General features: G+C 42.2%; 1 protein-coding gene and 1 pseudogene across 4 annotated transcripts; one reads left to right on the forward strand and one right to left on the reverse strand.

The window, feature by feature from the left end:
• Positions 1-950: 950 nt before the first annotated feature.
• Positions 951-22,410, forward strand: Fbxo40 (F-box protein 40). 4 transcript variants are annotated; one of them, XM_013151842.3, is made up of 5 exons: positions 951-1,175; positions 1,312-1,423; positions 13,740-13,771; positions 14,710-16,617; positions 18,866-22,410. In XM_013151842.3, exons 3-5 carry the CDS (start codon positions 13,769-13,771, stop codon positions 19,079-19,081), a joined length of 2,127 nt encoding a protein of 708 aa, XP_013007296.1. In that variant the 5' UTR covers positions 951-1,175; positions 1,312-1,423; positions 13,740-13,768; the 3' UTR covers positions 19,082-22,410. The 4 variants fall into 4 exon arrangements, with proteins under 4 accessions (XP_013007296.1, XP_013007295.1, XP_013007297.1 ...); XM_013151841.3 differs by having other exon boundaries at positions 951-1,165; XM_013151843.3 differs by having other exon boundaries at positions 954-1,165; positions 18,869-22,410.
• Positions 6,376-6,477, reverse strand: LOC111756644 (small nucleolar RNA U3; annotated as a pseudogene).
• Positions 22,411-22,995: the final 585 nt, after the last annotated feature.

A 22,995-nucleotide genomic window follows, 5' to 3' on the forward strand; every position in this document is an offset into this window, starting at 1 on the left:
AGGAAGCAAAAATTCCTGTTTGCACATGGCTTGATTTTATATAAAGAAAATTCCCAGCAATCTCCAAGAAAGCCATAGGACAATTTCAGCAGTTGCAACTTAGAAAATTTGTTTAGAAAAATTTTACAATTTTTTTTTTTTTTTGTCTTTTTGAGACAGGGTCTCACTATGCAGTTCAGGCTGGCTTTGGGCTCACTTTGTAGCCCAGGCTGGTCTCAAACTTGCCACAATCCACCTGCCTCAGCCTCCCAAGTGCTGGGATTACAGGAGTGCACCACCATGCCCGGCTAAATTTTACAATTTTAGTCTGCAACTTTTAGTAATATCCACTCAGACACATTCATATAACATCTAGCACTTTTGAGCACTTTGTATGTAGTAGACATTACCCATGTGCTTTTTGTATATTGATGCACATGGCCATATCAGGTAGATTTATGATCATTTCACAACAGGGAAAACTGAGAAAAATAATGCTTAAGTAATTTAGTCAAAACTTTATACTGAGAAATTAGCAAAGCCAGGATTATACATTTTCTTTTCTCAGAAGTTAGCTGAATGAGTTTATTTGAAGATGATAAGGCACATAAGACCTTTGGATTTGGAATTAGAATGATGTCTTTCCTCTGGCTCTGTCACCGGTAATCCATGTGACCATGAATGAACATTTTACCTTCCCTGGGCCTCTTTTCCTCATCTTTAAAAAGAAAACTTAGACTAAATGATGGCTAAGGCTACCACCTCTAATTCTTTACACTGGACTTGCTCTCTGCCTGCTTTCTAGATTACAAAGTCTCTCCTTTTCTCAGTCATCTGGGAAAGACAAGGGCCAGGAGAAGACAGCTGCTTACTTGCCGTGACAAGAAACAGGAGAAACTACAGCAGGACAGCATGTCACTTGCACAAGTTGCTGCTTGAGCCCGTGGTGGGGTTGGGTGAGAAGTATAGTTATAATTAGAGCAGTGGCCTGTGCTGACCGCTTCACCAGCCTCCCGAAGCACAGCTGGACCTGCCCAAGGCACCACCGGGACTCGGACACTGTACTGGCCTTGAAATGATCCTTCTTCAAAGGGTTTTTCTTGTCCTTCTGGGGAAGAAAACCCATTGTTCTAAAAAGCCCCACTTCCCATCCAGCTTCCTTTGCCAACTGCCCTTGCAGGAGAGAGTGAGTGTTGGTACATACAGGGGAAGGGAATCCTCGTAAGCTGAGCCTGGTCACATTGCCCCTTGTGATATAGTTTTATTTTTAACTTGGAAACACTCGAACTATTTCTGTTGAACTTTTCTTCCCTTTCTTTGCCTTCCCCACAGAGCTCTGGCCTGTGCTGCAGTGGATACACCAGCAGCCACCTCCCTGTGATCTGTTAGCTCCCTGTCCAGGGACGCAGTTGCAGCAGATGCTGACTCAGCCTGCACCCTTAAGGTAAGCTTTCTGCAAAGAGCAGGTGCGGCAGGGGGACCTGCAGACAAAGTCAGGCAGACCGGGGCTTGCTGTGCTTTGCTTTTGTGCCTGGAGAAAGTGGGTTGCTCAGCAAATATGTTCTAAGTAGGGGTGGGAGAAAGGCTGGTGCTCAGCAAAACACACTTCAAGTGTAAAGTCAGAGCAGCTCAGCGTCTAAACTGCTTTCTGACAGCTTATGGTCTCCCTGCCACCAGTTTTGTCTTTAAAATTACATAGTGGTAGCTTGGGAGGGGGTTGGTGGGGAGAGTGAGAAGATGCTAAAGAAATGGGTAGAAGACCCAGAACCTAGAATTCCCGTTTTCTGGTTTAAATGTGCTCTTTTCTCTGATCAACGTTTGCTGTGTTAATTGCAAGTCATTCTCAGGCGGCTTAAATTCCATCTACCGTGTCCCACTGCTGGTTAATGTAACACAATTGTGTTTACTGCACATACCGCTGAAACCCTGCCTGTTCTTCTCTAACAAAATTCCATAGATGTGACTATCTCCTTCCTAGTACTCTTGAATCTAAAATGTATCTATGAAATATAAATGAAAAAAGTGTTTTATGAATTGAAAATCTACAGACTCGTGCATCCAAACCAAAAATCATTTCCAAATTGCACATCCATGGGCACAAAAGTAACATGACTAATGTTACTTGAAGCACTGAAAGCTATAAAATGTAGACAGAGTATTTATAGCTTCTGAAATAACTATACAGTGTGGCATACACAAAAAATTGGCAATAGAAGGGAACACATTCATTTTCTGGTTCAAAGTTCAGCTGAGGACATCCTAGGAATGGCCTATGCAGCAGAAGGAATTCTATATCTCTGAACTTTTAAGTGCTCAGGGTAAGGCTACTAATGCCAAGTAAAAGACCTAAAGCAACAACTCAGAAACCCTCGCTTTTGGTTCCTTCTTGCTGGTCTCTGTAACCTCCAGATATATTCCAGCACTCTGCTGGAGGTGTCTGTGTTATGATTATGCCCTTTTGCTAGCACAGGCAAATTCGCTGTGTATAACTGCCCAACTCATTTAATTTTACCAATGTTTCCATGGCACCAAAGCTGCAGAATGCATGCTGGTCTGCTCTCCTGGGGAGACAAGGGTGCTGGCTTAGGCTGACTCACAGCTGCCCCTAAGTAATCCAGCTAATGAAGCACTTCCTTGGCCAGTGCCACAGTGACTTAAAACACTGATACCACTGTAGCACCAGAGAAAAGAATTATCTAGCTAAGTAAATAACTAAAAAATTTAAAGATAGTGTGATGGATTAAAAACTGATGGTCACTTTAAACAACAGCTGAACTGAATAAATGGTGGTAAGTGTAGATGGTCTGTCTGAGGACTGTTTCCAGCATGAAAAGGAGACCTGGAGAGGAAAAAGTATCATTGTCAGTTCTCGTAAGCCTTGTTGTTTGGAGTGTTGGTTCTCCTGGAGGAGTTTGTCATGCTGGCTTCCCTAAAATGGGTACTGACAGAGTAGGATCATTGCTGTGATGTTGCCTAGCCATTTGGTTTAAGAGTCTTGAGAATCAATTTGCAAAGTTTTTGAGAGGCTAGCCAAAAAGGCAGTCCCAGTATGCCATAAACTATATTGGAGACTCTGGTTGGAGCCTGGAAAATCAGAGTACTGATGGTAATTTTGCTGGTTAAAATGAAGCTCAGGAAGCTTCTATTGAGAACTGCAACAGTTACTGCATCCCAGGGAGCATATTTTGTTTTGGTTGAACGTTGTTCTGCATTTTGCTTGTGTTTAGAGATATTTCCTTATTGGGAACTTGGCCAAGAGTCCCGATTGTCAATATTGAGAACTTGGCAAAGAGTCTCAATTGTCAATCTCAAGAATGTCATGAGAGAAATAAAAACCAGAGACAAGTATCATATTCCAACAATGGCTGGGAAGTCAATGTCTCTGGATTCAACTTCCTCCACTTCCAAATAGCTACTATTTATTTGGTCTACACAGTGATAGGTGGGGATAGCAAAAGATTACAATTCATCCGAAGGCTCTGACTCCAGAGGGCGTAGATAGTCTTATGTTTGAAGTATCTTGACACAAGTATAGTCTTGTGATGATTTAAGAAGGCATAGATGATCTTATGCTTACAAGTGTCTTGTCCTTGAGTGTAGTCCTCAGATGACTTAAGGAGGCATAGATGATCTTATGCTTGGAAGAGTCAAGGGGAAATCCCAGATTAGTTTCATCAACAATCCCAGTTCTTCCTTTCATCCCACAGGGAAATACACAGATCCAGTCACTGTGAATTTGTGGTTACCTGGGTGGCAGAAAAATTTTTGTGCAGTCTACTGTTGGGGTTGATAGCATGGTTACTGCTGAGAGCTCTCAGTCAGACGTGTGTTGGAAATTAAGAGAGAAGAGCCACTAGAGTGATTTGAAACATTTGGCCAGAGAGAAAGGTCTAGTGGAATTGTATGTAGATAGCAAGCGTGAAACAGAGGAGAATACAGTTTTGAGAACAGGAAAAATAAACTGAAGTTTTTCACCTGAAGAGAAGACTTTATGTGAATTGCAGAGGATCCTTGTTTTTTTAATCCTGCCATGCCATGTTAAAAGTGAATGGGGGGGCTGGGGATTTAGTTCAGCGACATAATCGCCTGCCTTGCAAGCAGGCAGTTGTGAGTTCAATCCCTGGTACCGACAAAAACGAAAAAGACAAAAAAAAAAAAGTGAATGGGAAGCAAGACTGTGATTGTAATAGTTGTTTTAATATAATTTTAATGTCATTTTTAAGTACATGTTTGTAACCAGGTTGATTAATCAAAATATTGTGGTTTGAACCTTGAATTTGGTCACCCTTTGAATATTTTGCTTTTGGTACAGAAATGAGTGTAATAAGAATTATATATGTGTAGTTGTTGTATTAGTGTAAATCTGAATAGACTAAGACATGTTAACTTTTCACAAATCTGCTACTAAAGAATATGGGTTAAGGAAATGTATGAATAGTTATTAAGCTGGCCAGGGGTGGACTGTGGTGGATTAAAAGCTGGTGGTCACTTTAAACACCAGCTGAACTGAGTCAGCATAGTGCTGAGTGTTAATGGCCCACCTGAAGGATGTTGCCAGCATAAAAAGAAGTGGAGAGGAAGAGAGGAGCCTTGCAGGTTCTCCTAAGTGTTGTTGTTTGGAGTTGATGGTTCTCCTGGAGGAGCTTGTCATGCTGGCTTCCCTATGAACCCGGCTGTTACCATCTGAGGAGCTCAGGACCTTATTCTCACTGAGAATGGCTGCAGTTCACCTTGGGGGAATCGCTGATTCTTACTTTGAGCATCACTTTCTGGCTCTGGAGGGGAGGATGTGATGCTCAATCTTCAGGAAAGGTTTGTCACACTGGCTTCCTGCTATGTACTCTGCAATTCTCACTGTCAGAGGAGCTCGGGACCTCACTGTCACTGAGAATGGTTGTGGTACTTTTGCGGGGAGCCCTGGTCCTTATTTTGAGCATTGCTTCTTTGCTCCGGTACAGAACCCTCAGCCTCCTAGCGCAGATCCTTCATTCCACTGGAATAGACTTTCTAGCTTCCACCATTGATCTTTGGGTCTTCCCAGTGCAGAGCTGTGACATAGATTGCCCAAGTCATTGTTGTGGGCTCTCAGCCTCCATTTGTACTTGTGGGAGGCACTGTCATGGGCTCTAGGTCTTCAGCTGAACTCACTCAGGTTATTGTCATGGAATACAAGTCCTCTGATGGATTTTCTAGGTCTGTGTGTGAACAGATTTCTTGTAATTTCTTTATATTTGACTCTGGGTGACTATCATAAATAATACTATAAATTATGTGTCCTGTATTGTATTGTTCTCCTTGCAAACTTTTGACTACAGCAGAGAGATTTCCAGGTCAGGTAGAGAACTACAGACTATGAAGTTGAGTAGATCCAAGGGGGACAGTTATGGCTCTAGGGCAAGGTGAAGTTACTGGAAGCTTAATACCTTGGAAATCAATGTGGAAATTATCCTCAGCCAAGTGGTTGTATAAAAATCTGAAGAGTCAAAGGGGTTATTTTAAGGCTTAGCTTTGTATATATATATATTTTTTTAAATTTAGAACTAATAACTCCACAGCAGGAAAACATGCTAACACTAAAATTATTAATTGTGTGATAATTATGTATGTAATATAATTAATCAATATAATAATTAAAGTAATGAATCAATTAGCTGGTTAATAGTTCAGGAATATCTTTGACCTTTAACTTCTAACCTTGTCCTTTTCACTGAAGTTGAAGCTCAGAATAAATCGTTATTGGGAGGGCCAGCCACATGAGGGGGCAGAATAGTCACTGACATCATGTGAGGGATGCCATGAGGGCCCTTTGCCTAAAAATATCTCTCTGACATCAAGCCTGTTTGCCACTAACTTTAAAATTATAGTCAAGAATGTTAAAACTATTATCTGTTAATCCCATTCTCTTTGGCTTGAATCAGTGACTTAAATATACCTGCTATGTGTTATCATGACCTTGTTGGCCTATGACAGCTGGTCGCCATCTTGTCCTTTCAGGCTATGACCTATTCTGTCCTTGGTACCATCTAAGCCACCACATTCTTGGCCACCACCACGCAGATAGCTTGTGTAGGGCTGTGATTTCTACAGAATCAATGAAACATCACAGTACAGTACGGAAAAAAAAAATCAGGATTTCTGGTTGATACCTGCTCTAGGCTGCTGACAGTAGCCTACAACATTTCAGAGATCAAGGTTTTATTGTCACACTAGCACAGGTCCTTGTTTCAGTGATAATGGAAATTAAAATGGAGGCAATCAGCACAAATTTCAGATGAAGCTGTAACTGGAAAGTAAGAGAAATAGGAGAGAAACTTTAGCTTCAGGAGCTTGAGGGGAAATTTGTTGTTGTTTTATTTTATTTTATTTTAATTTTGAGATAAAGGTTTTATTTAGCTCACAGTTTATAGAGGTTTCAATCCACAGTTGGCAGTACTCTACATGATCAGAGAAACTTGTCTAGTAACCAACTGTAGAAATGATCCCAGAAAGTATAGCCTCTTGAGGGGGTAGTTTGTCTCTGATGAAATGATTGTTTTTGCTTGGGAAGGGGCTCAATTCTTCCCATCCTGGGATAATTGCTCCCACTTGGGGAGGTGACCTCATCATGCAGTGGTCTTGTTTTTCTTTTTTCTTTTTTGAGACAGAGTCTTGCTATGCAGTTCAAGCTGGCCTTGAACTTGTGGTGATTTCTCTGCCTCAGCCTCCTGAGTGCTGGGGTTACAGGTGTAGTTAATACATTCCCTATGTTAGGAAAGAAACTGCCTTCACATTGTTTCTGTAACATCTGAAATGTCCCAGGCCTTCTGATGACAATGCCTCCACTACAAAAAATGTCTTAGGCCCCAGCACACTATCTGAATTCTTGAATGCGTGAGGAATGCTTTGTGATGATTAAGGGATCCCAAAGGGGCAGAAATTACAGGGATTTGCATTCTTGCAAAGAGTGAGAAGAGAAGGCTTGAAGATTATTATACTGGTAGTGGTCTATAAGATCCACTGGAGAGATGAGGAACTGAAAATTGGAATGCCAGCCAAGGGCTGCAGGAGCCACTCAGTGGGAAGCAACACAGCTTATCTGAGGAGGCAACCATAAGAATGGCCTTCTGCATTGAGGAAGGACTCACCATTGTGTGACTTTTGTATATTAAACACTTTCTTATTTTACTCACTTGATACTCACACAAGCTTAATGTGTTATTAGAAGCCCTGCTTTGTCAATGAATACATTAGATTTAGGGAGATTAACAACGTCACAAACTGTGCAACTAATTCACGAGTGTCATTGATGTATTTTGTAATAGTGTCGGAGAAGCCTCTTTGTGTAAGATGTAAACTGAAACCAAAATGGCAAGAAAAACTTACAGTGCAAATAAGGAACGAGGGGGAGAATTTTCCTGGCAGAGATACGAAGCACACAGGTGCCCAGCTGGAGCAAGTGAGCAGGCAAAGTGAAGCGCATTAGAGCAAGGAGAAGATAAAGGGAAAAACAGGAAACAGTGCCTTCAGGACTTGTGGCTGTGATAAGGACTTCACAGTTTATTTCTTGTGGTGGGAATCGCTGGTAATTTTAAGAAGGGGAGTAAAGACCTAATTTTATAAATAGGTAAAATCACTCTTTGCTTGCAAACATGATTATGGGTGCAAGTTTGAGGAAGTGAGTCTGATTATAAAGCCATTACGCTATTCCAAGTGAGAGATCATGGGGTTTGCACAAGGGTAGCCTTGTCAGAGATGGAAAAAGGTGGATACAATTGCATGCTTCCTTTTCGGGTCTTTTGTCAAGCCCTTCCCACCTAACTAGCAATACTTTCTTTGTACCTGGAGGACACAAAACCAAACTGCTTGTAGCTCAGTGGTTGCCAAACATGAACTTCGGTAGAGTCCACGGGATTCAGAAGATCTGCATCAACAGGTTGTCATAGGACCTCCGATGTTCTTCTCTGCAGTTGCCAAGCTTTGCTGGTGCTGTTGGCTTTAAGAACCACTCTTCTGGCTGCCTCCCCTAGTTGTCAGTTTACAGCTTTGTGAGCAATCTACACAGCCCCTCAACCTGCACCAAATCTAGCTGCCATCCTCCTGGCTGATTCCAAATAGTCCTCCATTTCTTTAAAGAAATATCCATTCCTTATTTAAAGTCTCACACACCTGATACTCCTGCCAACTTATATTCCACTTAAACTACGTCTAATACAGTCAATAAAATTGAGTCTACAGATCTTCAGACTATTTGAATCTAAATTACATTATTTTGATTTTTCTTTTTATCTCCTCTAAACAGGAATATTTTGTTATGGTTTGCATCTGGATGTCCCCCCAGAGCTTTATATGGTAATGGGGGGCTTTCAAAGGTGGCTGAATCTAGAGTTTGTGATTGGTTAATTGTCTAGTGTTGGATTGGTATTGTGAGTGCTGTACTTGCCATGAATGGTTGCCCCTCAGCCATGCCAATCTGCCTTGGAGCCAACTGAATTTAGGCCAAAACTACCACAAACTGTGAATCAAAGAAACCTTTCTTTCCTTCATTTTGGGTGTTGGGTATTTTGTTTTGGCAACAAGTAACTAAGACACACTTTAAAATTCAGAGCTTGGGAACAACATGTTGATCACATACTTGACTGAAATTCATTAGTAAGAGGAAGGAATGTATTGCCTTTTCAGGTAGGAAGCAAGAACTTATAAAGGAGAACACAAGGTCATGGAAATTAAACAGGGAAATGGCACTTGGATAGTCATACTCTTTCAGGTTTAGATTCCTGTTAACTTTTCTGAAGTGAAGCATTCTTATGATCCATGTACCTGATTTGGTGTTTCATTTAAAACTCTGAATCCATATTCTCATACAGATTTTTAACCCTAAAATCTTCCCTTTTACATTTATCGGTCTGAAATGCAAAGCCATCAGACCTAGAGGCTTCTTTTTCCCACTACTCAGAGAGGACACAATATGAGATGTGGTCCAGAGGAGTGAAAAAAATCCACATAGAGATCAAGGTGCTTCTCAAATGGAAAAAGACTGACATCTTTCCATTTGGGTAGATTACACATGTGGATGCTATTCTGTGCCCCATTTCTCACCGTAGATTTGCATTCTTTCCAAATCATGGGGCAGACCACATATGTATCTGTGGGTTTCCAAGACACACGGTGTAATATGACAAAGGATATAGAGTTTGTGCCTCAGGGTCCTTGTTTGTAAACTGGAAATAGTAATAATCAACTGCCTTAGCTACTTTTCTTTCATTGCTGAGACAGAATACCTGACTCCCAAAGTTAAAGTGGGGAAGGATATTTAGTTCACAGGTTGCAGAGGTTTTAGTCCATAATTGGTCTGAAGCAGGGTAGCACATGACATAGGGACAACAGTTCACAGCTGCAGAAGACAGAAAAAAGCAATGCAAGAGAGACAACACTCTTTTTTATTCCTTATTTTATTTTATTTTAAATTTATTACTTTATTTGTTAATATTAAGAAGAAAATGTAAAACAAATTTTCACAACAAAATAATGAAAAAGTAACAATTGTTGATAAATTACACAACATTATCTTTAGTCACTCAAGTACAAAATATGAGCATAAAAATTACTTCAATCAATATTAGGACAACCTTTCCTATTCAGTGAACTAAGTGACACTAATGGTATAACTAACTTGCATTTTTTTCTTTTCCCTTCTATCCTATCTCTTTTCCCCTATCTTAGTTTTATTCCGTATTTTATATGCAGGCTACCCAGGCAAGTGTAGGGCTCACACCCTTAATCCCAGCACAGGACCATGAATCAATCAGACTCTAGATTCAGCCACCTCTGAAAATCCTGCCCCCATGACTGCATGACACTTTGTGGGGACATCCAGATACAAACCATAACACCACCTTATATGGTTATTGTGAGGACTGAGTGAGATGGTGTTACATAAATGCACATGATAGGCACCAAAATGTTATTTCTGTTCCTTCATAACAGCAAAAGAACAGAGAAACCTCTCAATGTAAGAAAGTTAGATTAGTCCCATTAATTCTTCCCCATGAAGAATTCAGTCACTGTGCAGTAGCACCAAGACGATGAGGGGGATAGGTCATCTTATGTCACAAGGCAACTAATAATACACCTAGTTTGATTCATTTGAGGCAACACTGATTTGCTCCACTTCAAGTGATCAATCAACTGTCCTACTTTGCCTGCTATTGAGGGGTTCCTGGAACATAGAACCGTCAGTGCTAAACTAGGAAAGTCCTAAGTCATAGGAAAACCAGGATGATCGGTTGCCCTATTCACCCAGCACTAATTAGACTACCAAGAATCCTGGGTGGATCCTTATCCCACTGAAACCACTTTTTCCCAGCTATACATAAAAGGGCTAAATGTGATTTTATGCTCTTATTCTAATATTTCTCCTTCTTCCTCCTCCTACCGCTAAATCGTTTCAGAGTGGTCCCTGTTCACCATGTCTTTCTGCTTAGTACAAGTACTTTCTCAAAGTCACTTATCTGGAACTCAGAACCTAACAGATTTTTAAATAACAGCAGAAAGAAATAAAGGAGAAGAGAGAGGGGAGTGGATAGTTGCCGGTATATGTTATTTTGTCTTAAAAGGTATTCTCAAGTAACTTCACAGAGATGGAAAGCAATGAAACCAAACCACAAATGTTCTTAGCTTCAGTAACACTTTCCCAAGAATCATAAGCTAAATGCCGAAGGGTAAGAGGGGAGTGGTTCTAGGTAGGCATGGTGGAGCATGACTGTAATCCTAGCACTCTGGGGGCCTGGGTAGGAGAACTACGAATCTGAGTGCAGCATGGGCAACTATAGGACTTAGCAAGACCTGTCTCCAAATAAAAAATAAAAAAGGGCTTGGGATGGAACTCCTTGTGAAGGCTCCTGCCTTCAATCCTCAGTACTCAGTACTACAAAGGAGGTGGGGGGATCGGCCTTAGACTATCATGGTGGGTGTCCCCCCAGCCAGACATCCCTGCTGCCAGGGCAGAGTTCTCACTATAAACATGAAGCCCACTGAAGTAGACAAGCCTTTCCTTTCTCTTCCTGAACTAAGCTCAGCACCATGATGGATGAATGGCTATTGTGAATAGAAATCAGGTGGTCACAAGCCTGCCAACATTGGGGTGTGCACTTAATAGCTTTCTAATTCCTTCTAAAAAACACTATTTCTAATGGCCAAGAGTCCTACCACTGAAATGCCATGTGTATTCTGACCAGTGCTCTTTAGCACCTCCCATAAGAAGTGGCATAGCTGTCACTGTTCTTGGCAGTGGCAGTTGAGGCTTCCCTCTTCATTTCCTTCACACTTGGGACAACATCATCCTGAATTGCTTAGCTCTGTGTCTCTCCTCTGGATCTATTTTTTCCTAAGTTCCCCTATAGCTATGCATTCATAGCTGTGCATTTCATTCTGCAGGGGTCTATTCTGTGTTCCCACTTCCGAGTCAGAACTCCTTCCTGCACTTTTAAGTGGATCATTTTCTTATCTACATGTCCATCTAGTCTGTCATCACGTATATTAAACTTGCGGGACTCATCTTGCTTCCACAAATAGCTCTCTCTAAGATTTCTATTTTTCTTGAAGTTGTAGCCAAAATTCACTTCCTGGTTCAAAATCTTGGCATCAGCTTTGATTCTTCTTTCACCATCTCGAGCCAGAAACAAAAATAAAATTCTTCCTTTGTAATCTCTCCTATCTGCCTTATCTTGTCTGATTCTGTTTTCACTCTCCCCCATACAAGCTTCCATCACTCTATATCCTACTATATCTCTCAGCTATGCTTAGCTAACACCCAAATTACAATGTAAAATGACTCCCTGTTTTGTACCAAGTAATTTCAGACTCTTTAACCAAAATTTAAGAATTTCCACAATAAATTCACAATAAAACCAAAATGCCAATAGGCCTATGGGTGTAAAGGCCAGACCCAGATTTCAACTAGTAACAAGTGTTCAGTTGGCAATTGGATTAGATGTGTGTTTCATATACTGTGGCAGAAAATTTAGCTACATTTTGCTCATGTCTTGAGACTTGTGGAAGAATAAGATTGACGATAGTAGACTAATTGATCTGGCAGATGAAATTTCAAGGTAGTCCAGCATTCAGATTATGGCATGAGTACTTCTGGCTGCTTTTAGCTAAATTTACAGCAAGAATCAAGGACAAAATTCAGAACAGAAAAACTTAGAAAACTTAAAATTTGTTCTAAAAAAACCCACGTGTAAAGTTGGGACAAAAGAGATGTGATTTCTGAAAAGAGAAACCTAAAATATAAACAAAGAGTAAAACAAAAGATAATGTCTTGTCTTGTTGCTGAGACAAAATACCTGACACCCAAAGTTAAAGGACAAAAGGTTTGCTTAGCTCACAGTTTGTGGAGGTTTCAATCCATAATCAGCTGGCTCCAAGGCAGGGTGATGTGGCACAGAGGCAATAGCTCACATCTATGGAAGACAACAAGAGCAACAAGCAACAAGAGCAAAAGAGGAAGCCAGCCTCTTTTCCTCCTTTATGTTGTATGCAGACTATCCCCCATAAGGTGGGTACAGTACTCACCCCCCCAACCCCAGCACTACACAATGAAGCAATCACAAACTCTAGATTCAGCTGCCTTCAAAAAGCTCCCCACCATGACTGAATGGGGCTTTGGGGGAACAGCCACAAAACCGTAAAAATCATAGGAAGTAGGGAGATCATTTTCAAACGGCAAGGTGAACAAGATGTGGAGGGAGAAATAAAAGGGAAGGACAAGAAGGTGGAAAAAAAGAATTGAAGGGAAAAAGTAGACATAGATTTTTTGCAAATGGGAAGCAGACCAAGAATTAGAAGGAACAGGGAAAAATGGAAAAGGTAGGGGAAGAAACAATTAAGATGTGTCATATATTTTACCAGCCCTTGATAAATACAACCATGATGTACAAAAAAAAAAAAAAAAAAAAAAAAGGAAAATGAAAAAGCAAGCACTTGGCATAGGAATAAGAAGAATGATGCCTTGAGGGCATCTCGGGAATCATGAAGATTTGACCCATTGCTGGCATATTGCTGGTATAAAAATATTAACCTTTCATTTGAGAAGAGAGTGTCTCGGACCCTTGCTTGAGAAAAGCCTCCTTAGGAATTGGTTTCCAGAATTCATCTCATTGTACTCAGCCAATGAGCACTCAGAAGCTACAGCATTACTTGGAAGGCAGGGCATCTTTTCTCCCATGTACCACAGTCCCCACTTGGCCTGCTTCTGGGACATTTGGGGTTTGACCTCTGCTCCAGTCCCAGAACAGCCGAAGACATTAAGGTGAATGTCATATTATGTGATAGATGTATCACTGGCACTTAAGTTACTCTTCAGATCAAGTTGAATATGAGGCTGACTTCTTGGTGGACATAAAGACTTAATGAGAGAGAAAGTTAGAGGGTAGCTTGGGCCAGATTGGGTGAGGGTAACAGAGGTGAGTAGGAACACCAGGACAATTGTCAGCAAACAATAAGAAGCAACAAGCATGATTGGCCCCATCAGAGGACAGTGTGGGTTTGTGAAAAGAGGATGGGCCTGCATGGACTCAGATATAACAGCCCAATTCCATCATGTAGCTGCTGTGTATCGTTGGGGAAAAAACCTCCATTTCCTTGACCATAAAATGGGGGCAATACTTTCAGGGTGGTTGAGGAATTAATAAGAGAAGTGGAGTGTCTTTGGTGTCTGCTAAAATAAGTGCATTACTCTTCTTACTAATCATTCATATTCATGTTTTCATATTTCCCGCTAGGGTTAAGAAGCAAGAAAAACTGGAAAGCTATGGTAAGTACCACAGTCTTCCTGAAGGGGTTCACTTTCAGGGGTCCTCGTCTTGACCTATTTAACCTGCAGATGAAGTGGCTAAAAGATGCATCCTTGTGCTTTGATTTGTTGGTGAGAAATTGACATAGGATAAAAAGAAAAAAGTTCAGAACAATTTGTGAGCAAGGATTTTTAAAGAATATTTAAAAATAAGGTTCCCAACATAAAAATGATAAACATTTGAGGAGATGAAATGCTAATTACTCTGACTTGATCATAACACACAGTGTATTTGTATCAAATTATACTGTACCCCATAAATATGTATAAATACTATGGCAATTAAAAGCAAAATAGAAAAAACAAGTATTAATGTAAATGATTAACAATTTGTTCAACAAATACTACTGAGTAGCTGCAGAGATCCAGGCCCCATGCCAGGTACTAGAGATGCAAATGTGAGTTAAGCCAGCCCTCCAGGATGCCTTTAGGGAGTGGTTGGTTGAGTGAGTAATGTTCTGTAATATTTCACTGCTGTTTTGAAGAAAGTGTACAAAGAATAATTAATAAAATATGTTATAATAGCAAGTTAAAAAGGAAGATACAAAGTTGTATTCATAATATTAACAATGAGATACAAATCACCCATAATCCATAATTCAGAAATAACAACTGTCAAGATTGTATTCTGTTACATTCAGCTTTTTTGCACTATTCTAAACATATCTACCATGTAGGTAGAATAAACTATAAAGTGTTTTAAGACTGTCGATAGCTGTTATTTCTGGATTGTGCATTATCATGGATTTCTTTTCTCTATGATTCTTAATATTACAAGATTCCTATAACAATCACATAGACAGGAAATGAGCTCATTAAAGCACAGCCACAAACATGCATCAAGCTTCTCCTCTAGCATTCATTTGCTTTCTCTTTTCCTTTACCCTTGGTGTACACAGGGCAGAGTTCACAGGCCAGCACCCGGGCAGCACCGGCACTGTGAGGGATGCATCAACCGCCACTGTCAGGCTCCTGTGGAGCGGGGTGTTTCCTGTCTGGTGATAAGCTGCCACCTGCTGTGTGGTGCAACCTTTCACATGTGCAAAGAAGCAGAGCATGAGCTCCTGTGTCCTTTAGAGCAGGTTCCGTGCCTCAACTCTGAATATGGCTGCCCCCTTTCCATGTCCCGTCACAAGCTGGCCAAGCACTTACAAGTGTGCCCAGCCAGCATAGTGTGCTGCTCCATGGAATGGAACCGGTGGCCAAATGTGGACTCAGAAACAATCCTTCATGAGAACATCATGAAAGAGACCCTGAGTGAGGAGTGCTTGGACACAGCCCTTGCCCTGCGAGACCAAAAGGTCCTCTTCAAATCCTTGAAAATGGTCGAACTCTTCCCCGAAACTAGAGATGCCACTGAGGAGGAATCCCTTATGAATGGCGAAGCCAGTTGGGAGGAAATGGCAGGAGCAGTGGGGGGACTGGGTGCCACTTTGGTACCACACGCAGCTGCTAATGGGGAAATGATGGAGTTGAGCCAAGAAGAACGAGAAGCATTAGCCAAAACCAAAGAAGGGATGGACCTGGTCAAGTTTGGCCAGTGGGAAAACATGTTCAGCAAAGAGCACGCAGCCTCTGCTTTAGCAAGTACACCAGCAAGGTGTGAAAACAAGAATGCAAAAGGCACAGGTAAAGAACAGAGCTCCAGTGGCGATAACATGGCAGACACAGAGGGTGCCACCAAAGGGAAAGAACCTCAGGAATACCAGATGCAACAAAACTTGTCCTCAGTCATAGAAAAGGCGGGGCTCGCCCCCTGGCAGGACGGTGTGCTGGAAAGACTGAAAACAGCTGTGGATGCAAAGGACTATAATATGTATCTAGTGCACAACGGGAGGATGCTCATTCACTTTGGTCAGATGCCTGCTTGTACACCCAAGGAGAGAGACTTTGTTTATGGCAACCTTGAGGCTCAAGAAGTTAAGACCGTTTACACCTTCAAAGTTCCTGTGAGCTACTGCGGAAAGCGAGCTCGGCTTCGTGATGCCATGTTGAGTTGCAAGCCAGGTGAACACAAGGCTGTGGATACTTCAGACTTGGGCATCACTGTAGAGGACCTGCCCAAAGCAGATCTCATCAAGACCACCCTGCAATGTGCTTTGGAAAGGGAACTCAAAGGCCATGTCATCTCTGAATCCAGGAGCATCGACGGGCTCTTCATGGATTTTGCCACACAGACATACAACTTTGAGCCGGAGCAGTTTTCATCTGGGACAGTGTTGGCTGACCTTCTTAGCACAGCCGAACCGGGGGGACTCCATGTGGAGCTCCACAGTGAGTGTGTGACCAGGAGACACAACAAAAGCAGCTCTGCCTTCACTTTCACCTGCAACAAATTCTTCAGAAGGGATGAATTCCCCTTGCACTTCAAGAACATCCACACGGACATTCAGTCTGGCCTCAATGGCTGGTTCCAGCATCGATGTCCCCTCGCCTACTTGGGATGTACATTTGTTCAAAATCATTTCCGTCCCCCGGGGCAAAAGGCAAAAGTGATCTACAGTCAAGAACTTGAGACTTTTGCTATCAAGCCAGAGGTCGCTCCAGAACTGAACGAGGGAGGGAAGAACAACCAGCTCTCTGGCCGTGGAGGAAAAAACCAGAATTGTCTAAGCGACCTGCCCCTGGAGGTTCTGCAGTACATTGCTACGTTCTTGGACAGCGTCAGCCTGAGCCAGCTCTCCCAGGTATCCAGGCTGATGAGGAATATCTGCGCTACCTTGTTACAAGACAGAGGGATGGTCCTCTTACAATGGAAGAAGAAGAGGTATTCTCATGGAGGATCTTCTTGGAAAGTCCACAAAGAGGCAAGTCAACACTCACTCATTCATTTAACAAATATTTATTGAGAGCTTTCTGTGTGCCAAGCACTTACAGTGGTTGCACATAACACTGATTCAATAAGATCTGTCTGCTAGGGAAAATAATAGGAGGAATATATATATATATATTCTGCATATGTACATATATACATATATATATATATCTTCTGAATGTTTTCTGTATGCTCACATCTTTCTCCTAGTAGTCTGCTAGGCACCAGCTTCTCTGCACAGAACCTCAGCTGGACCCCTTGCCCTTCAGCTTCCTGTTGGGCCCATTCAATGGGAGGCATGGGCAGGGAAGCACGGCGCTGAGGGGTCCGTTCTTCTGGCTTCTTGACACCTTGAGCTGGATATATTGCTCTACCGAAGGTGGCTGTATCGGGAGGTTCTCTACACAGTTATTCATTCTGGGTTCCAAGGACCAACCTCCTTCTTTCCCTCAGTATAGCGTGGTATCATGCAGCTTTCCTTTACTATGCCTATGTGTTTTAAAAATCATGTCTTTTAAAAATTATTTAAAATTGGGGCTGGGGATTTAGCTCAGTGGCATAAGCACCTGCCTTGCAAGCAAGCGGTCATGAGTTCAATCCCCAGTACCGATAAAAATGAAAAAAGACAAAAAAAATTTTTTTAAAAATTCTTTAAAATTACCCTATTGAGTGTACCATCTGTGTTTTGTTTGGACTCTGACTGATACCAGAGGGCAACAAAACTCCTCTCAGTCCTCTGTCAACCAATTGCTTTTGTTTTGCTTTTATTTTTGCAGTATTGAACCCAAGGTCTTGCACATGTTAGACAAGCTACCACTGAGCCACAGCCCCAAGCCTCAAGTGATTCTTAAGACAGTTTTTGCTTTTATTAAAGCCATTTTGAAATTCTAAGTGAATTTGGTCCACTGATTTCCCCTGTTTCAAATGCTTATTTAATTTTTCAGGAACTGTTGTTTAAATCAAAGACTTTCCCTTCAGTAAAACCTTGTTTCTTTTTCTCAGTTGGATACTGTTTGCTTAACTGTATTACAACTTCTACGCAAGTGAGATTTTTTAATTCACCATATCTAGGGTTCCTGTGAACACCTGCACTGTTACAGAAATATGTAAGATAGATGTTTCAGACATAATCAATAAAAGTAGATGTAAACAACTCTCAGGTGCCAATTTTCAAATACCCATATTAAGAAGACCATAGAATTATTGACCTTAGGAGCTGGGGATTTAGCTCCGCAGCATAAGCGCCTGCCTTGCAAGCAGGCAGTCATGAGTTCGATCCCCGGTATCAAGACAAAAAAAAAAAAAAAAGAATTATTGACCTTAATAAATATGATTTATACATGGTTCATATTGCCAACATATTTACTTTGAAAAAGCATGTTACAGGCACCTTGGCTCAGAGAAATGGCTCCAAGTTCCCATAAAATACTTTTTATACAAAGAAAACAAAACAAAAACTGAAGATGACATAGGTAGGTTTAAAAGGCACCAGGTTATGTCTACTCTTAAGACCAGATTTTAAAACTAGTGACTTTGCTGCCAATTCCAAGTAGAGAATGACCAGCGAGTACTTTATGGGTGTTACACTCATGGCGGGAGCGGGGCTTCCTATTCTAGTGAGACCCTTATTAGTTGGATACTTTTACTCTCAAACTGTAGAAAATTAGCTGAAAGCCATAAATAAAGGGAATTTTTAAAGCCTATGTAAGATCCAAAGGTGTTAGCTTCAGATAAGGCTTGACTCAAAGCTCAAAACTGCCCTCCAAATGACTTTAACTTCCTATGTTTTTAACTATGCTTCATTAATACTCCCTACGTCCTACAGCTTCTTCTGTGGTGGTTCTGGTAACTGCTGGCCCCTTATTGAACTATAGTTTCCCAATTCAAATACAGAAGGAAAAAGGTAATCTGATTTTTGATATCTCAAACAAAACTTCCAGAGTTGTCCTGATTCAAAAACTGTCTACGCTAGCACCAGTCACCTCCACTAGTAGAGAAACAGGGGAGGCCACGTGTCAGTGTGCTGATTGGTGACAGTCATCAGCGCACAACTACAGGGCTGGTTGGGCAGATGACTAGCGGGGAGAGGGAGCCAGGAACTGGACGCTGAGGAAGAAACTGACAAATATGTGCAGTGACCAAATAGCTAAGTCCCAGAAGAGAAGCTTTCCTGATAGTGTCTGTATCTGATCACCTGAGTGCGTAGCCTGGTGTTCAACTCTGAGCTTTGTCTTTCCCAGCAGATCTGGCAGTTCAGCAGTCTGTTCTCCAAAATCAACAGCTGGGAGTTTAACGAAGTTACTTCCATGTCTGAGCACCTGAAGACCTGTCCTTTCAACATTGTAGAGCACAAGACGGACCCCGTTCGTTTGACCAGCATGTGCCAAACCCATGAGCAGCCCCAGGAGAGCTTAGTCTCCACCTTTAGAACCAGGCAGCGAGGAAGATACACCTAATGATGAGGATACTTGCACTCTTGGACTTCTCCTCGGGGTTATTGAAAGCAGGATGGCGTGGGGTTTCAGGACCCCACTTCATAACTGTGTGTCTGGGTCCCTGAGTGTGTTCAAACACAGCTTCCTTCCCACCTTGGCAGTTGTGCTTGGCATAAGAATTTCCTAAGCTATGACTTATACTATGGTGCCACTTTGATGTCTGCTTTCTTTTCTTAAAAAGATCCATCTGTGGAGAAAATAAGTAACTTAAGGCCACTTGGAAAATGAACCCAAATCTTGAGGAGATGAGAAGACAGTGAGATTTCATAATCAGCACGAGCCTGTGGTTTAAGGGGGCTTTTTTGATTCACAAAGCGCTTGCAAATTCATGGGGCAGACAGTGAAGTCTGCAACTGAGAGGCAGAGAGTTATCTTCCAGCCAAGTCTTCCAGTCAAATCCAGGGCTTCTTTCAGCCCCGATTGCCTGGAAGCCCAGATGGCCTCAGCTCAGCCTAACCTAATAAAGCTGCCACGAGGACATCACAGACCACAGGAGGAAGGCAGTCATGGGGTCCCAGAATCTCTTTCCCTAGAATCTTGGCAACATACAGAAAAGAAGCCTTGAAAAACAAAGGAGAGTCCAAAGGAAACACTATCTTTATGGAGACTATTGGGATCAAAACCACAAGTCTACTTCTTAATACATTAATAATGATTTAAGAGTTAAGGATGTTCTTTCTTAAAAAGAACACTGAAAGCCTGGGAAAGAGATAGCACAGGCAGAGTCCAGTGCCACTCATGTCATCAGAAATGACATCAGTTCATAGTGCCAACTTCAGTGTCACACCAGATCGCACAACACACATTTGGCAAAGTCCAGACAGAGTCCACCAAAGACCTTGTGGCATCAGCCGTTGGGTCCTAGACAGCCCTGAGGTACAATATCTGAGGTTTTGGAGAGGAGGACATGTGAATATAATGAAACTGCTCCAACTAATTACTGGTCATGCCTCCAGCCTGTCAAAAATGGGTGGCACTGCTATTTTTGGTAGCAAACTGAATATTCTTGAACAGAAATTTTTAAAATTACAATAAAAACTGGCATCTACAGCAGGGCTTCTCAGCCTTCAAACTAGTGATCTTTTAAAGTGGATAACTCTGTCGTAATGGACTGTCCATGTATTAGGGGATATTTAGCAGCATCCTTGGCCTTCATCCATTAGATACCAGTAGCACTTCCACAGTCAACAACCAAAAATGGCTCCAGACATTGCACGATGTCTTTGGGGAGCAAAGCGGCTCATGGCAATCACTGGCCTAAGGATGTTGTGTAAGTGACAGTAAGTTAGGACACGCTTTTTTTTAGCACAGCAAAATCTAGTCCCACATAGCTAGTGAAATTGGCTATGAGTTAGTGTAGTTCTTATTTATCTAGATTAAGCTGGGAACCAGTGTGGCTGATTTGCTTGATATGACTTCACGTCCTTGAGACACATGCAAGAACACATCCTTTCTGCTCTCCCCCAGGTACGACCAAAACCAGGGAGTTTGAATCATTAGCCCTGTGTTTATATCCCTCTTACTGTAATTAGCACCATTTCCCCAGAAGTCCTAAAACAAGAGAGAGAGAGAGAGAGAGAGAGAGAGAGAGAGAGAGAGAGAGAGAGAGAGAAGGGAGGCATTGTAAGGAAGCAGAGAAAAGGAACTTAGCTAAAGAAAGAAAGAAAGAGTCTCATCAATCTGAGTGCTATGGTTATCTGGGTCTCGCTCTGACTGTGGGCCAGAGCTGGTGTGGATGTAGTCGGCACCTCTGAGGAGTCCTGACAGGAGCAGAGCAAGTCCCAGGCCAGCAATCATCCACATTTCCTCATTACATTGTACCACTTGGTGCACTTAGTAATGTTATCCAATCTTTCTTAATATTTATTGTTTAGTTTAGATTTTGCATTTGTATACAAGTCATGTTTTAAAACTAATTAGATTGCGATCTAACTATTTTTATTGAGTGAAGATGAGTTAACTGGAAACTACTAGACACTGATGTAGAAAAGAAGGAGGAGTTCTTCACCTGTCACTTCTACTGTATCTTAATCTGGCCCTTCCTACACAGAGAAATTAAAAATCCAAAGGGTGTATATGAAAAAGAGATGAAGGGTAAGAGACCCTGCAGATGATGGGGATGAATATCGAGGACTACAGTTTGGTTGGTGAGAAGCAGGGTGCTCTAAAGGGACGGGAGGAGGCAAAGGGCTTTCCCTGCACAATCTGGGTGGGCAGGACAGCCCAGGGCCCAGACAGTAGCCACGAGAGGACACTACGCAGGCCTTCTCTGTGTGTGCAGGTTTCCAGCCATGCCTCACTCTCCTGACTGCTGCCCTGGGAGCAGCACCGCCCTGGTCATCACAAGATTTCTAATGATCCGTATTGCTGGAAATGAAAGTGCTGAAGACATCCCCGGCCCCTGGGAAAAGGTGCATTTTACAAAGCAAGGGCAGATGGAGCAAAAGGACACTTTTTTAAAGCAGCTGAGTTAGAAAATGGTTTGCTTTATGAGGTGAAGTTTTGAGTGAGCGGTGTGAGTAACAAGCCTCCTTTGACATAGGCAAAGCAGCTAGATGAGACTTCAGATTAAGAAGCCCGTAAGGGGGATTGGCGATTTAGCTCAGTGGCATAAGTGCTTGCCTTGTAAGCGCACAGTCATGAGTGCGATGCCCTGGTACCAAAAAAAAAAAAAAAAAAAAGAAGAAGAAGCCCTTAAGGTGCTGGGTATTGTGATGTACACTTGTAATCTCAGCACTCTGGAGGCTGAGGCAGGAAGGCTGTAAATTCAGGCCAGCCTGAGCAACTTAGTGAGAGCCTGTCTTAAAAATGGATAGAAAGACTGAGGATGTAGCTCAGTGACTTGTCTAGCGTGTCACTGGGTTTGATCCCTGGTACAATTTAAATAAAACAAAAGAAAAACCTCTGATGGGAAGAAGAGGGCGATGCTGCAGGGGTAGCGACGGGAGAGGAAGATGTGTGTACAGAGGGCCTGTGAGGAGAAATGCTGCTGAGAGAGACAGCTGGAGCTGAGACTAGCCAAGCACGAAGTCGAGTTCTGTAGACCCAGCCACAGAGGACCTGGGGCCTTAGCAGCAGAGGGGTCTGAAGAAGATGTTTCTGTCTTACAAAGAGGAAGTGCAAAATGAGAATTGGAGATGTATCAGGAAAACTATTGTAAAAGTCTTATTTATGCATGATGTCAAATGAACCAAAATGAATGAGATTGCATATATTCGTGACAACTTGTCTCCATGTCCTGGGAGCCCCGATGTTTCTAGAAGAGGAAATAAAGCTGCTTTGCACTGAAAGACTAAGTGGGTGAAACTTGCGAGCTAGGTTTACAGACAGACTTATGATTCCGTGATTGTTGAAACCAAGATGTATGTGCATGTGTGTGCATGTACTCATGCGTGTGTGTGTCAAAGAAACACCATGGGGCAAACCTGGAGCCTGCAGCACTCTATATTCACAAGCATCTCACCAGCTCTATGCAGCCCTGAGCAACTATGGGTCTCAGGCCCTGATCCTTGCCCTTGTTTGATCTCAGTGCCTCTCTGTCTTTGAGAGCCAGAGCTAACTTTCAATACAGGTGACAACACAGACATCTATGTTCTGCCAACCAAGGGTGCCCTGCTCTGGCTTTTATTTTGACTGTGCTCTAGGACCTCTAATTCCTTGCTGTGCTAAAGCTGAGGCTTGATAAACCCACCAGGCCCTGGCCTCCCATTTTCCCTCACTCTCATATTTTGCTTGGTGATTCGCTTTTTCCCCATCCCTGGCCATCAGCTCTCCTCACCTCCCTCCCTATTTGCTTTGGCTTTGGACCACACAGAAGCTTCTGGTACCTCCTCCACCTATGCTCTTTCTTGGACATTGATTTCCATCACCCAGCT

The sequence above is a fragment of the Cavia porcellus genome, unplaced genomic scaffold (assembly GCF_034190915.1).
Source record: "Cavia porcellus strain 051 isolate PalLab524CR breed Dunkin Hartley unplaced genomic scaffold, mCavPor4.1 scaffold_15, whole genome shotgun sequence".
In the NCBI taxonomy this organism is placed as follows: Eukaryota; Metazoa; Chordata; class Mammalia; order Rodentia; family Caviidae; genus Cavia; species Cavia porcellus.

What these genes read in the sequence shown, in the direction of transcription:
- Fbxo40 (XM_013151842.3), top strand. An exon ending in CTTGGAAAGTCCACAAAGAG is followed by an intron (nt 16,618 to 18,865) that starts GCAAGTCAACAC and finishes TGTCTTTCCCAG; the next exon opens with CAGATCTGGCAGTTCAGCAG.